Here is a 17,455-nt window from a genome sequence, read left to right as displayed (position 1 = left end):
TCGCCACCTAGCCACACATGGAATAACAACCCCCTCCCCCCTCATGTGTGCGAGGTAGCGCTAGGAAAAGACAACAAAGGCCCCATTCGTTCACATTCAGTCTCTAGCTGTCATGTAATAATGCAATGAAACCACAGCTCCCTTTCCACCTCCAGGCCCCACACAACTTTCCATGGTTTACCCCAGACGCTTCACATGCCCTGGTTCAATCCATTGACAGCACGTTGACCCCGGTATACCACATCATTCCAATTCACTCTATTCCTTGCACGCCTTTCACCCTCCTGCATGTTCAGGCCCCGATCACTCAAAATCTTTTTCACTCCATCTTTCCACCTCCAATTTGGTCTTCCACTTCTCCTTGTTCCCTCCACCTCTGACACATACATCCTCTTGGTCAACCTTTCCTCACTCATTCTCTCCATGTGACCAAACCATTTCAAACCACCCTCTTCTGCTCTCTCAACCACACTCTCTTTATTTCCACACATCTCTCTTACCCTATCATTACTTACTAGATCAAACTACCTCACACCACATATTGTCCTCAAATATCTCATTTCCAGCACATCCACCCTCCTGCGCACAACTCTACCCACAGCCCACGCCTCGCAACCATACAACATTGTTGGAACCACTATTCCTTCAAACATACCCATTTTTGCTTTCCGAGATAATGTTCTCGACTTCCACACATTCTTCAAGGCTCCCAGAATTTTTGCCCCCTCCCCCATCCTATCATTCACTTCCAATTACATGGTTTCATCCACTGCCAGGTCCACTCTCAGATATCTAAAACACTACTTCCTCCAGTTTTTCTCCATTCAAACTTACCCCCCAATTGACTTGACCCTCAACCCTACTGTACCTAATAACCTTGCTCTTATTCACATTTACTCTCAGCTTTCTTCTTTCACACTCAGTCACCAGCTTCTGCAGTTTCTCACATGAATCAGCCACCAGCGTTGTATCATCAGTGAACAACAACTGACTCACTTCCCAAGCTCTCTCATCCACAACAGACTGCATACTTGCCCCTCTTTCCAAAACTCTTGCATTCACCTCCCTAACAACCCATCCATTGACAAATTAAACAACCATGGAGACATCACACACCCCTGCCGCAACCTATTTCACTGCTTCTAACAACTTGCCTCCCACACCATATATTCTTAATACGTTCCACAGAGCATCTCTATCAACTCTATCATATGCCTTCTCCAGATCCATAAATGCTACATACAAATCCATTTGCTTTTCTAAGTATTTCTCACATACATTCTTCAAAGCAAACACTAGATCCACACATCCTCTACCACTTCCGAAACCACACTGCTCTTCCCCAATCTGATGCTCTGTACATGTCTTCACCCTCTCAATCAATACCCTCCCATATAATTTACCAGGAATACTCAACAAACTTATACCTCTGTAATTTGAGCACTCACTCTTATCCCCTTTGCCTTTGTACAATGGCACTATGCAAGCATTCTGCCAATCCTCAGGCACCTCACCAAGAATCATACATACATTAAATACCCTTACCAACCAGTCAACAATACAGTCACCCCCTTTTTTAATAAATTCCAATGCAATACCATCCAAACCCGCTGCCTTGCCGGCTTTCATCTTCTGCAAAGCTTTTACTACCTCTTCTCTGTTTACCAAATCATTTTCCCTAACCCTCTCACTTTGCACACCACCTTGACCAAAACACCGTATATCTGCCACTCTATCATCAAACACATTCAACAAACCTTCAAAATACTCACTCCATCTCCTTCACACATCACCACTACTTGTTATCACCTCCCCATTAGCCCCCTTCACTGAAGTTCCCATTTGCTCCCTTGTCTTACGCACTTTATTTACCTCCTTCCAAAACATCTTTTTATTCTCCCTAAAATTCAATGATACTCTCTCACCCCAACTCTCATTTGCCCTCTTTTTCACCTCTTGCACCTTTCCTTTGACCTCCTGTCTCTTTCTCTTATACATCTCCCACTAATCTGCATTTTTTCCCTGTAAAAATCATCCAAATGCCTCTCTCTTCTCTTTCACTAATAATCTTACTTCTTCATCCCACCACTCACTACCCTTTCTAATCAACCCACCTCCCATCCTTCTCATGCCACAAGTATCTTTTGCGCAAGCCATCACTGCTTCCCTAAATACATCCCATTCCTCCCCCACTCCCCTTACCTCCTTTGTTCTCACCTTTTTCCATTCTGTACTCAGTCTCTCCTGGTACCTCCTCACACAAGTCTCCTTCCCAAGCTCATTCACTCTCACCACTCTCTTCACCCCAACATTGTCTTTTCTTTTCTGAAAACCCCTACAAATCTTCACCTTCGCCTCCACAAGATAATGATCAGACATCCCTCCAGTTGCTCCTCTCAGCACATTAACATCCAAAAGTCTCTCTTTCGTGCGCCTATCAATTTGCCTGTAATCCAATAACGCTCTCTGGCCATCTCTCCTACTTACATAGGTATACTTATGTATATCTCGCTTTTTAAACCAGGTATTCCCAATCACCAGTCCTTTTTCAGCACATACATCTACAAGCTCTTCACCATTTCCATTTACAACACTGAACACCCCATGTATACCAATTATTCCCTCAACTGCCACATTACTCACCTTTGCATTCAAATCACCCATCACTATAACCCGATCTTGTGCATCAAAACCACTAACACACTCATTCAGCTGCTCCCAAAACACTTGCCTCTCATGATCTTTCTTCTCATGCCCAGGTGCATATGCACCAATAATCACTCATCTCTCTCCATCAAGTTTCAGTTTTACCCATATCAATCTAGAATTTACTTTCTTACACTCTATCACATACTCCCACCACTCCTGTTTCAGGAGTAGTGCTACCTTCCCTTGCTCTTGTCCTCTCACTAACCCCTGACTTTACTCCCAAGATACTCCCAAACCACTCTTCCCCTTTACCCTTGAATTTTGTTTCACTCAGAGCCAAAACATCCAGGTTCCTTTCCTCAAACATACTACCTATCTCTCCTTTTTTCTCATCTTGGTTACATCCACACACGTTTAGACACCCCAATCTGAGCCTTCGAGGAGGATGAGCACTCCCCGTGTGACTCCTTCTTCCGTTTCCCATTTTAGAAAGTTAAAATACATACATATACTTATGTATACCTCTCTTTTTAAACCAGGCATTCCCAATTACCAATCCTTTTTAAGCACACAAATCTACAAGCTCTTCAGCATTTCCATTTGCAACACTGAACATCCCATGTACACCAATTATTCCCTCAACTGCCATAATACTTACCTTTGCATTCAAATCATCCATCACTATAACCCGGTCTTGTGCACGAAAACTGCTAACATACTCACTCAGCTGTTCCTAAAACACTTGCCTCTCATGATCTTTCTTCTCATGCCCAGGTGCATAGGCACCAATAATCATCCATCTCTCTCCATCCACTTCCAGCTTTACCCATATCAATCTAGTTTACTTTCTTACACACCATCACAAACTCCCACAACTGTTTCAGGAGTAGTGCTACTCCTTCCTTTGCTCTTGTCCTCTCACCAACCCTTGACTTTACTCTCAAAACATTTCCTTGTAAATAATACTACTAAAATTCTAATCACCCATCCAATTTTTCAGCATAAAAGACAGGCTATAAAGGATTCTCCCAAACATGTTTAAAGTAACAATCTACAATTCTAAAACCTGTATGTGTGAAGACTCATCCATTAGAAATTATACAAAATCTGAATATAATAATCCATGCCATGGAATAATGGAAATGTACCAAAAATATACTGAGAGATTAGACAGAATACTGCTATTTCACTTTAATGATAATACCTTATGGAAAATGTACCAAAAATATACTGAGAGATGAGACAGAATATGGCTATTTCATTTTAATGATAATACCTTACCTTCATGTCCTTTTTGAGTCTTTCAATATTAGTTGCTGAAGTCAGTGTGTCCAGACCAAGGAGGAGAACTAGAGAAGCAAACATTAAGTCTAGGAGATTTCCATCGCAACTGTCTCCAACGGTCTCACTCCCTCGGATCAAAACTAGCCGTATGCTGCAGAAATGCACAACCTTACTATCAGGACATTTCTCATAATGCAATCTAACAGTGATTATGAATCATAAGACAAATATTCAAGGCAATATTATGAAACTGAAGGAATTCAACACTTATTGGGCAAAATGAAACATATTTTGGATTAAACAGAAAATTAACAAAAATCTACTTTTTGAAAAATGAAAACCACTTCTCCTTCTGAGGCAGAGCTACATGAGTATCAGAGTGCACTTGCTTATAGAGTGATCAGTTCACAGATAAACAAGATATATTTTGAAGTTTTGTTGAATGTGTTTGATGATAGAGTGGCAGATATAGGGTGTTTTGGTCAAGGTGGTGTGCAAAGTGAGAGGGTTAGGGAAAATGATTTGGTAAACAGAGAAGAGGTAGTAAAAGCTTTGCGGAAGATGAAAGCCAGCAAGGCAGCAGGTTTGGATGGCATTGCAGTGGAATTTATAAAAAAAAAAAAGGGGGTGACTGTGTTGTTGACAGGTTGGTAAGGTTATTTCATGTATGTATGATTCATGGTGAGGTGCCTGAGGATTGGCGGAATGCTTGCATAGTGCCATTGTACAAAGGCAAAGGGGACAAAGGTGAGTGCTCAGATTACAGAGGTATAAGTTTGTTGAGTATTCCTGGTAAATTATATGAGAGGGTATTGATTGAGAGGGTGAAGGCATGTACAGAGCATCAGATTGGGGAAGAGCAGTGTGGTTTCAGAAGTGGTAGAGGATGTGTGGATCAGGTGTTTGCTTTGAGGAATGTATGTGAGAAATACTTAGAAAAGCAAATGGATTTGTATGTAGCATTTATGGATCTGGAGAAGGCATATGATGGAGTTGATAGAGATGCTCTGTGGAAGGTATTAAGAATATATGGTGTGGGAGGCAAGTTGTTAGAAGCAGTGAAAAGTTTTTATCGAGGATGTAAGGCATGTGTACGTGTAGGAAGAGAGGAAAGTGATTGGTTCTCAGTGAATGTAGGTTTGCGGCAGAGGTGTGTGATGTCTCCATAGTTGTTTAATTTGTTTATGGATGGGGTTGTTAGGGAGGTGAATGCAAGAGTTTTGGAAAGAGGGGCAAGTATGAAGTCTGTTGTGGATGAGAGAGCTTGGGAAGTGAATCAGTTGTTGTTCGCTGATGGTACGGCGCTGATGGCTGATTCATGTGAGAAACTGCAGAAGCTGGTGACTGAGTTTGGTAAAGTGTGTGAAAGAAGAAAATTGAGAGTAAATGTGAATAAGAGAAAGGTTATTAGGTACAGTAGGGTTGAGGGTCAAGTCAACTGGGAGGTAAGTTTGAATGGAGAAAAACTGGAGGAAGTGAAGTGTTTCAGTTATCTGGGAGTGGATCTGGCAGCAGATGGAACCATGGAAGCGGAAGTGAATCATAGGGTGGGGGAGGGGGTGAAAATTCTGGGAGCCTTGAAGAATGTGTGGAAGTCGAGAACATTATCTCGGAAAGCAAAAATGGGTATGTTTGAAGGAATAGTGGTTCCAACAACGTTGTATGGCTGCAAGGCGTGAGCTATGGATAGAGTTGTGCGCAGGAGGGTGGATGTGCTGGAAATGAGATATTTGAGGACAATATGTGGTGTGAGGTGGTTTGATCAAGTAAGTAATGTAAGGGTAAGAGAGATGTGTGGTAATAAAAAAAGCTTGGTTGAGAGAGCAGAAGAGGGTGTTTTGAAATGGTTTGGTCACATGGAGAGAATGAGTGAGGAAAGATTGACTAAGAGTATATAAGTGTCAGAGGTGGAGAGAACGAGAAGTGGGAGACCAAATTGGAGGTGGAAAGATGGAGTGAAAAAGATTTTGAGTGATCGGGGCCTGAACATGCAAAAGGGTGAAAGGTGGGCAAGGAATAGAGTGAATTGGAACGATGTGGTATACCGGGGTCGACATGCTGTCAATGGATTGAACCAGGGCATGTGAAGCGTCTGGGGTAAACCATGGAAAGTTCTGTGGGGCCTGGATGTGGAAAGGGGGCTGTGGTTTCGGTGCATTATTATATGACAGCTAGAGACTGAGTGTGAATGAATGGGGCCTTTGTTGCCTTTTCCTAGCGCTACCTCGCACACATGGGGGGGAGGGGGTTGTTATTTCATGTGTGGCGAGGTGGCAATGGGAATGAATAAAGGCAGATAGTATGAATTATGTACATGTGTATATATGTATATGTCTGTGTGTGTATATATATATGTATACGTTGAGATGTATAGGTATGTATATTTGCGTGTGTGGACGTGTATGTATATACATGTGTAAGTGGGTGGGTTGGGCCATTCTTTTGTCTGTTTCCTTGCGCTACCTCGCTAATGCGGGAGACAGCGACAAAGCAAAATAAAAAAAATAATAAAATATCTATCCGGATTTCATTCTCATCAACAACCATAAAATATGCAAGGCTAGCCAATACTCATTCAACGAGTCCCAGAAACCATAAAGAACCCACCCAAAATCCATGATATTACTGACCCAATGAAATCTATGCCTTGGCATCTGTTACTTTAAGAGCTCAAAATAGGCAAGTTTTGAAATGTGAAAACCCTCTTCTTTCCAAGGTAGTGACCCATAAGTATGAAATACATTCCTCGGAAATATATGGATCTGGACCTATTCAACCCTTATGACTGTGGTGAGGAGGTACTAGCCTTTATTCACCCTTTATGAACAATCCTATGTTGAAGACAGCAGCTTACTCATTATTCAGGCCTGCCCTCTGCCAATCATTGGACTGACATGAAAATCCAACACCCATCTAACCATTCAAGAGTTCATTTGGCAGATTGTGGATGCTAATCCAAGGTGGTGGCAGATGAAAGAGGGGAATATTTTTTCACAAAAAGGAGGGGAGGCATGGAAAGGTACAAAAACCAAGAAATACTGCTCAAGGGACACTGCCTCAAGAGATAAAATGGTTTTCAACTGTCAAAACCTATACTTCTTTTATATGCATTCCATCCTGTGAGCATGACAGCATCCTAACATAATGGAGGAGAGTTTAGAGACAAACTTTTGGAGAAGATTAATCCTACAGCAAATATAAATGCCTTTAATAGTAATTGAGAGGAACCTTGGAAATCAACTCTCCTGATGGAGGAATCCCAGATCCATAATGTCTAACCTGAGCAAAGTACCAGTAAAACAACGTGAAAGAGGAATGCCTGTCACATTTAAACTATTTTCCCATTCAAAAAATATATCAGTCTTTCCATTCACAAATTAATGTTGATGATTTAGTAACAAGCTGATCATATATCAATTCTAGTTATATGCTGTAATGAATCACTGAATATTTATTTATGTATTTATTTTGCTTTGTCGCTGTCTCCCGCATTTGCGAGGTAGCGCAAGGAAACAGACGAAAGAAATGGCCCAACCCATCTCCATACACATGTATATACATACACGTCCACACACGCAAATATACATACCCATACATCTCAATGTACACATACATATACGCACACAGACACATACATATATACACATGCACACAATTCACACTGTCTGCCTTTATTCATTCCCATCGCCACCTCGCCACACATGGAATACCATCCCCTTCCCCCCTCATGTGTGCGACGTAGCGCTAAGAAAAGACAACAAAGGCCCCATTCGTTCACACTCAGTTTCTAGCTGTCATGCAATAATGCCCGAAACCACAGCTCCCTTTCCACATCCAGGCCCCACAGAACTTTCCATGGTTTACCCCAGACGCTTCACATGCCATGATTCAATCCACTGACAGCACATCGACCCGGTATACTACATCGATCCAATTCACTCTATTCCTTGCCCGCCTTTCACCCTCCTGCATGTTCAGGCCCCAATCACTCAAAATCTTTTTCACTCCATCTTTCCACCTCTAATTTGGTCTCCCACTTCTCCTCGTTCCTTCCACCTCCGACACATATATCCTCTTGGTCAATCTTTCCTCACTCATTCTCTCCATGTGCCCAAACCATTTCAAAACACCCTCTTCTGTTCTCTCAACCATGCTCTTTTTATTTCCACACATCTCTCTTACCCTTACATTACTTACTCGATCAAACCACCTCACACCACATATTGTCCTCAAACATCTCATTTCCAGCACATCCACCCTCCTGCGCACAACTCTATCCATAGCCCACACCTCGCAACCATACAACATTGTTGGAACCACCATTCCTTCAAACATACCCATTTTTGCTTTCCGAGACAATGTTCTCGACTTCCACACATTCTTCAAGGCTCCCAGGATTTTCGCCCCCTCCCCCACCCTATGATTCACTTCCACTTCCATGGTTCCATCCGCTGCCAGATCCACTCCCAGATATCTAAAACACTTTACTTCCTCCAGTTTTTCTCCATTCAAGTTTACCTCCCAAATGACTTGACCCTCAACCCTACTGTACCTAATAACCTTGCTCTTATTCACATTTACTCTTAACTTTCTTCTTTCACACACTTTACCAAACTCAGTCACCAGCTTCTGCAGTTTCTCACATGAATCAGCCACCAGCACTGTATCATCAGCGAACAACAACTGACTCACTTACCAAGCTCTCTCATCCCCAACAGACTTCATACTTGCCCCTCTTTCCAAAACTCTTGCATTCACCTCCCTAACAACCCCATCCATACACAAATTAAACAACTATGGAGACATCACACACCCCTGCCGCAAACCTACATTCACTGAGAACCAATCATTTTCCTCTCTTCCTACATGTACACATGCCTTACATCCTCAATAAAAACTTTTCACTGCTTCTAACAACTTGCCTCCCACACCATATATTCTTAGTACTTTCCACAGAGCATCTCTGAAATATCATGATATAACTATTATCGTATATGTCTATATGCCAGTTTTTATCACTATTATCGCATAAATCTAAAAGGCAATGAGAGCATCTCAATATTAACAACAGGATGCAGTAAAACTGAGACATACTAATAGTACAACACTGCAGAAGTGTGACAGCATGACAACAAAAACCTATTAGTGCAAGAGAAAGAGAGGCTGCCATACATGCTTTGGATAAAGAGCACTTTTCCCTGGCAAATATAATTCCTCTTTGACTTTTGACAAAAATGAAAGCTGACTCTGATATGCCAATTCTCAAACCCAAATGGACTCAAAATAAGAATGGTTGAACATTGGAAAGGAAAAAGTCTTTTTATGGTTAATAACAATGGAAAGATATAGAAATCATAATCAATGTGGATTAATCTTACATACGTTTACTTTACTTTTCCCTGAACCCAAAGAGAGTTTCACAAGTTTATACTTCAATATTCCAGTCCTTCTTTATCTTTAAACATTCTAATGTAAAATATCCAGCACCAACATTCAAAACACTAGCTTGTTTCCTACAAAAATGAAGGTATTATTCCCTTTTCTCATGCATTGAAAATGAAAAAATGGATTGTAAGGAATGAGATTCCCCTGTGGAGAGAAAGTGTGAATAATTCTAATGACAATTTCTGCTGCCTATGGCATTCGTAAGTTACTTACCTGTCATGGTATGTTTTCCACATCAAATTAGCATTTTGAGTTCTTGTTGTACAGAGTGTAACTCCATGTGATTCACCAAAAACGTGAATGCCATTCAGAGAACCAATCAAGGCATAAGCTGGCTGGAAAAAAGTACAATATTTAACAGCATAAGAACCAAATTCAATATTCGTTCATTCTTATCCACCTTTTAGATAACTGGACAAAACTAATTTATACACAGTCAACAATACATTATTCAGTTAAAGTTCAACAGGAAATCTTACAGCAGGGAATAATAAGTAACATTTTATAATGTGATTAGCAAACCACAGTAAAACACTAAATCAGTATCAGACATTAACATACTTTTAATACAAAACTGCTGAAATAAGTGTAGCAGTTTAACTAGCTATACTTGAACTATATCATTATATTATATTTTGCTTTGTCGCTGTCTCCCGTGTTTGCGAGGTAGCGCAAGGAAACAGACGAAAGAAATGGCCCAACCCACCCCCATACACATGCATATACATACACGTTCACACACGCAAATATACATACCTATACATCTCAATGTACACATATATATACACACACAGACTTATTTTATTTTTTTTATTATACTTTGTCGCTGTCTCCCGCGCTTGCGAGGTAGCGCAAGGAAACAGACGAAAGAAATGGCCCAACCCCCCCACATACACATGTATATACATACGTCCACACACGCAAATATACATACCTACACAGCTTTCCATGGTTTACCCCAGACGCTTCACATGCCTTGATTCAATCCACTGACAGCACGTCAACCCCGGTATACCACATCGCTCCAATTCACTCTATTCCTTGCCCTCCTTTCACCCTCCTGCATGTTCAAGCCCCAATCACACAAAATCTTTTTCACTCCATCTTTCCACTTCCAATTTGGTCTCCCTCTTCTCCTCGTTCCCTCCACCTCCGACACATATATCCTCTTGGTCAATCTTTCCTCACTCATTCTCTCCATGTGCCCAAACCACTTCAAAACACCCTCTTCTGCTCTCTCAACCACGCTCTTTTTATTTCCACACATCTCTCTTACCCTTACGTTACTCACTCGATCAAACCACCTCACACCACACATTGTCCTCAAACATCTCATTTCCAGCACATCCATCCTCCTGCGCACAACTCTATCCATAGCCCACGCCTCGCAACCATACAACATTGTTGGAACCACTATTCCTTCAAACATACCCATTTTTGCTTTCCGAGATAATGTTCTCGACTTCCACACATTCTTCAAGGCCCCCAGAATTTTCGCCCCCTCCCCCACCCTATGATCCACTTCCGCTTCCATGGTTCCATCCGCTGCCAGATCCACTCCCAGATATCTAAAACACTTCACTTCCTCCAGTTTTTCTCCATTCAAACTCACCTCCCAATTGACTTGACCCTCAACCCTACTGTACCTAATAACCTTGCTCTTATTCACATTTACTCTTAACTTTCTTCTTCACACACTTTACCAAACTCAGTCACCAGCTTCTGCAGTTTCTCACATGAATCAGCCACCAGCGCTGTATCATCAGCGAACAACAACTGACTCACTTCCCAAGCTCTCTCATCCCCAACAGACTTCATACTTGCCCCTCTTTCCAAAACTCTTGCATTTACCTCCCTAACAACTCCATCCATAAACAAATTAAACAACCATGGAGACATCACACACCCCTGCCGCAAACCTACATTCACTGAGAACCAATCACTTTCCTCTCTTCCTACACGTACACATGCCTTACATCCTCGATAAAAACTTTTCACTGCTTCTAACAACTTTCCTCCCACACCATATATTCTTAATACCTTCCACAGAGCATCTCTATCAACTCTATCATATGCCTTCTCCAGATCCATAAAACACACAGACTTATACATATATATAAATGTACATAATTCATACTGTCTGCCTTTATTCATTCCCATCGCCACCTCGCCACACATGGAATAACATCCCCCTCCCCCCTCATGTGTGCGAGGTAGTGCTAGGAAAAGACAACAAAGGCCCCATTTGTTCACACTCAGTTTCTAGCTGTCACATAATAATGCCCGAAACCACAGCTCCCTTTCCACATCCAGGCCCCACAGAACTTTCCATGGTTTACCCCAGACGCTTCACATGCCCTGATTCAATCCACTGACAGCACGTCAACCCCAGTATACCACATCGATCCAATTCACTCTATTCCTTGCCCTCCTTTCACCCTCCTGCATGTTCAGGCCCTGATCACTCAAAATCTTTTTCACTCCATCTTTCCACCTCCAATTTGGTCTCCCACTTCTCCTCGTTCCCTCCACATCCGACACATATATCCTCTTGGTCAATCTTTCCTCACTCATTCTCTCCATGTGCCCAAACCATTTCAAAACACCCTCTTCTGCTCTCTCAACCATGCTCTTTTTATTTCCACACATCTCTCTTGCCCGTACATTACTTACTTGATCAAACCACCTCACACCACATACTGTCCTCAAACATCTCATTTCCAGCACATCCACCCTCCTGCGCACAACTCTATCCATAGCCCACGCCTCACAACCATACAACATTGTTGGAACTACTATTCCTTCAAACATACCCATTTTTGCTTTCCGAGATAATGTTCTCGACTTCCACACATTCTTCAAGGCTCCCAGGATTTTCGCCCCCTCCCCCACCCTATGATTCACTTCCGCTTCCATGGTTCCATCCGCTGCCAGATCCACTCCCAGATATCTAAAACACTCTACTTCCTCCAGTTTTTCTCCATTCAAACTTACCTCCCAATTGACTTGACCCTCAACCCTACTGTACCTAACAACCTTGCTCTTATTCACATTTACTCTCAACTTTCTTCTTTCACACACTTCACCAAACTCAGTCACCAGCTTCTGCAGATTCTCACATGAATCAGCCACAAGCGCTGTATCATCAGCAAACAACAACTGACTCACTTCCCAAGCTCTCTCATCCACAACAGACTGCATACTTGCCCTCTCTTTCCAAAACTCTTGCATTCACCTCCCTAACAACCCCATCCATAAACAAATTAAACAACTATGGAGACATCACACACCCCTGCCGCAAACCTACATTCAAGGAGAACCAATCACTTTCCTCTCTTCCTACACGTACACATGCCTTACATCCTCGATAAAAACTTTTCACTGCTTCTAACAACTTGCCTCCCACACCATATATTCTTAGTACCTTCCACAGAGCATCTCTATCAACTCTATCATATGCCTCCTCCAGATCCATAAATGCTACATACAAATCCATTTGCTTTTCTAAGTATTTCTCACATACATTCTTCAAAGCAAACACCTGATCCACACATCCTCTACCACTTCTGAAACCACACTGCTCTTCCCCAATCTGATGCTCTGTACATGCCTTCACCCTCTCAATCAATACCCTCCCATATAATTTACCAGGAATACTCAACAAACTTATACCTCTGTAATACCCTCCCATATAATTTACCAGGAATACTAAACAAACTTATACCTCTGTAATTTGAGCACTCACTCTTATCCCCTTTGCCTTTGTACAATGGCACTATGCAAGCATTCTGCCAATCCTCAGGCACCTCACCATGAATCATTTTTCTTTTCTTTGTCGGTCTCCCGCGCTTGCAAGGTAGCGCAAGGAAACAGACGAAAGAAATGGCCCAACCCACCCCCATACACATGTATCTACACACACGTCCACACACGCAAATATACATACCTATACATCTCAATGTACACATATATATACACACACAGACATATACATATATACCCATGCACACAATTCACACTGTCTGCCTTTATTCATTCCCATCGCCACCTCGCCACACATGAAAAACCATCCCCCTCCCCCCTCATGTGTGGGAGGTAGCGCTAGGAAAAGACAACAAAGGCCTCATTCGTTCACACTCAGTCTCTAGCTGTCATGCAATAATGCCCAAAACCACAGCTCCCTTTCCACATCCAGGCTCACACAACTTTCCATGGTTTACCCCAGACGCTTCACATGCCATGATTCAATCCACTAACAGCACGTCAACCCAGGTATACCATATTGATCCAATTCACTCTATTCCTTGCCTGCCTTTCACCCTCCTGCATGTTCAGGCCCCGATCACTCAAAATCTTTTTCACTCCATCTTTCCACCCCCAATTTGGTCTCCCACTTCTCCTCGTTCCCTCCACCTCCGACACATATATCCTCTTGGTCAATATTTCCTCACTCATTCTCTCCATGTGCCCAAACCATTTCAAAACATGAATCATACATACATTAAATAACCTTACCAACCAGTCAACAATACAGTCACCGCCTTTCTTAATAAATTCCACTGCAATACCATCCAAACCCTGCTGCCTTGCCGGCTTTCAACTTCAGCAAAGCTTTTACTACCTCCTCTCTGTTTACCAAATCATTTTCCCTAACCCTCTCACACTGCACACCACCTCGACCAAAACACCCTATATCTGCCACTCTATCGTCAAACACATTCAACAAACCTTCAAAATACTCACTCCATCTCCTTCTCACATCACCACTACTTGTTATCACCTCCCCATTAGCCCCCTTCACTGAAGTTCCCATTTGCTCTCTTGTCTTACACACTTTATTTACCTCCTTCCAGAACATCTTTTTATTCTCCCTAAAATTTAATGATACTCTCTCACCCCAACTCTCATTTGCCCTCTTTTTCACCTCTTGCACCTTTCTCTTGACCTCCTGTCTCTTTCTTTTATACATCTCCCACTCATTTGCATTTTTCCCTGCAAAAATCGTCCAAATGCCTCCCTCTTCTCTTTCACTAATAAACTTACTTCATCCCACCACTCACTACCATTTGTAATCAACCCACCTCCCACACTTCTTGAACAATATTTATTTATCTATTCATTTTGCTTTGTTGCTGTCTCCCGCATTAGCGAGGTAGCGCAAGGAAACAGACGAAAGAATGGCCCAACCCACCCACATACACATGTATATACATACTTGAACTATTTACAAAAAAAAAAAATTGCCTTCATATACGTTTAACAAAGGAAGATGTGGTGAGGTAATGTTATGGAATTAGGTAACACATCATGGGCCTTCACATGAAATAAGCAAAGGAAGGGTGAGGTACGTTAAGGCATGTTACGGGTAATATTATATCACTAATGTGAAAAAATTGATGGACAATGTTCCCTATACAGTATATCATATATACAAACAATTAAGAATAATAATAGTAAACAAGGACAGCCAACTGGAAATGAGTGATGGTCAAAGATAAGAAGTATTTACATAATTCAAAACTATTGTAGACCCATAGCTGTTCTAATACTGAAATGTTGTGGTCTCGTTTAGTAGGGCTAGTTTGGGGTGAGGCTATGAAGTACATACAGGGGTATAATACCACATCTATTGTTACATACAAACTTATGCTTGGATTAAATGAATGCAGATGAAAATTTCGGACATCAGTATCCCGTTTCCTGTAGAATAACAATTCAGGGGATGCCCGTCAAGGAATCATATTTTGTAATAGATCTTAAACATTCTTAATCGTCATCTAAATGTCATTTTACTGGAGACAATCAACATTTTGAATAGTTTGGTCAGCTCATCTGAACATAAGATATTTCCATAGAAAATGTTCAATTACAATGATTGACATTGGCTTCAAACAACTAACACATGAGGAAAGCCTCCAAAAAAAAAAAAATAGAATTGCACACAGTAGACAATAAATGAGAGGGCAAATACGATAAGTGAGAAAATTATAAATAACCCAAAAGCTGAATGCAATGCATTACATTTGGCAGAGAGACAAAAAGAACAAACAACATGAGTACAAAATGACAAAGTAAGACTAGCCAATCCAGACAAAGGACAAATATTCTGAGCAAGGTTGGTTAATACATGGAATTACCTTCCATGTGAATCTTTAACCGGAAAATGTGTGGATTGTTTCAAGTGCTGATTAAACATTGCCTGGAAAAGGAGAAAAAAAAATAATATTTTGGGTAAATGATGCATTTTTTTTTTTTTTTTTTTTTTGCTTTGTCCACACACGCAAATATACATACCCACACAGCCCTCCATGGTTTACCCCAGACGCTTCACATGCCCTGATTCAATCCACTGACAGCATCCCCTGGGAATTTATAACTTTCATGAAATATACATCCTAAAACCACTATTTTTTTCTATACCAGATCACTTTTCTCGCTTTAGCAAGGTAACATCAGGAACCAAAAATTGAGCCTGAAAAGAAAGATCCTCACTTAGCTCCTAATCTTTAAAAAAGTAATGATGCAAACGGGGAGGGTTTCCAGCCCAAGCTCCTGTCCCTCTAAGTCACCTTGTAAAACACATAGGTGTAATTTAGGTAATATTCGTTCTCCTTTACCCCAAAGGATTAGTCCCTCCTTATGCTGTTCCAAAATGGAATGCAGCACGCAGCCTCAAAAATGCAGGAGCTCTCACAAAAACAAGAGGTGTAGGGTTACATGATAATAATTAGTATACCAGTACACGTCAAGTTACATGATCAGCACATGTAGAGTTACATGATAATAATTGGTATACCAGTATACGTAGTTACATGATTAATATACCAGTATATGTAGAGTTACATGATAATAATTTGTATACCAATATACGTAAAGTTACATGATAATAATTTGTATACAAATATATGTAAAGTTACGTGATGATAATTTGTATACCAATATACATAAAGTTACATGATAATAATTATCATACCGGTATATGTATGCATGTATAAATACATATTCATATATCCGAATAACGAAACCCACACCACAGACCTAAAAGCGTCATCAAGTATAATCTGTTCCGTCCCTCTCTATATCAGCAGTTCTTAACCTTTACTATTTAAGTGGACCACTTCAAAGACAATCCGTAGTGTTTGTGGACCACTTCAGAGACACCCACTGTGACTGTACCACTTTCAGCACATTAAATGTCAGGTCTGAAGTCACAATCAAAAACAAATTATATAGCCCAAACCTCCACTAGAAGAGTACTGATGATAAATTCTATTTATCTAAACTTCATCCTTGTTGTGGTCCACTGGGAAATGACCCATAGACCATGGGTCCACCCTTGCTCTGAACCCACTGAGATGAGAATGGCGGCGCCAAGACTATATAAGATGAAAACACCAATCTAATAATCTCTATATCACCTCCTTGGCACATCTAATTCACCACTTGGGATACTAAGCCAAAATACCCATACATGTACACCTGCATCCACCCACCTGTTGCTCAGACCCTCTCCCCAGTGGGGACCATTATCCTCCTTAATTTCATATATTTCCAAACTTGCCTTAGGGATAATACCTCATACTACCTTTCCTTGACCCTTCATGTATCATCCCATGTGTACTTACCGGCTTGCCAGGGCCTGTGTGTCTCACAAACAGAGGAACTCCACTGACAGCAGACAGGCCAATGAGTGTACATGACGCCATGTTGTTTACCTGCGGTGCAGTGTTACCAGAACCCAAAAGCCTCACAGGTCACAGTATTTTTTTTTTCTCATATCCATATGGCAACACTGTCTCCAATACGTAGTGGTTATTTTGCCGACTTTTGGATTAGTATTATGCCGGTTGATATCCCTCCTTTTTTTTCTCTCTCTCTCTCTCTCTCTCTCTCTCTCTCTCTCTCTCTCTCTCTATATATATATATATATATATATATATATATATATATATATATATATATATATATATATATATATGAATTTATTGACTTTTAAAGCCAGCTCGAGAGCTCATACCTAGAGCCATAGTATAGACGATGAAGTCAAAGGAAAGTGTTAACTTAAAACGGTTAAACC

At 41.2% G+C, this 17,455-nt stretch overlaps 1 protein-coding gene across 1 annotated transcript in view; it reads right to left on the bottom strand.

Annotated features, from left to right (window-relative positions):
* Nucleotides 1-17,132, bottom strand: part of fy (fuzzy planar cell polarity protein-like protein) — a 55,087-nt gene extending 37,955 nt beyond the window's left edge. The window contains exons 1-3 of the mRNA XM_071672842.1: nt 17,004-17,132; nt 9,592-9,713; nt 3,931-4,084 (exon numbers count right to left, since the gene is read on the bottom strand). Coding sequence (XP_071528943.1) covers nt 3,931-4,084; nt 9,592-9,713; nt 17,004-17,084 — 357 coding nt within the window. The 5' untranslated portion in view covers nt 17,085-17,132. The remainder of the gene's footprint in view (nt 1-3,930; nt 4,085-9,591; nt 9,714-17,003) is intronic.
* Nucleotides 17,133-17,455: the final 323 nt, after the last annotated feature.

Source organism: Panulirus ornatus, chromosome 18 (genome assembly GCF_036320965.1).
Source record: "Panulirus ornatus isolate Po-2019 chromosome 18, ASM3632096v1, whole genome shotgun sequence".
Lineage (NCBI taxonomy): Eukaryota > Metazoa > Arthropoda > Malacostraca > Decapoda > Palinuridae > Panulirus > Panulirus ornatus.
Note: the sequence above shows the minus strand (reverse complement) of the source record. Positions and strands in the feature narration are given on the sequence as shown.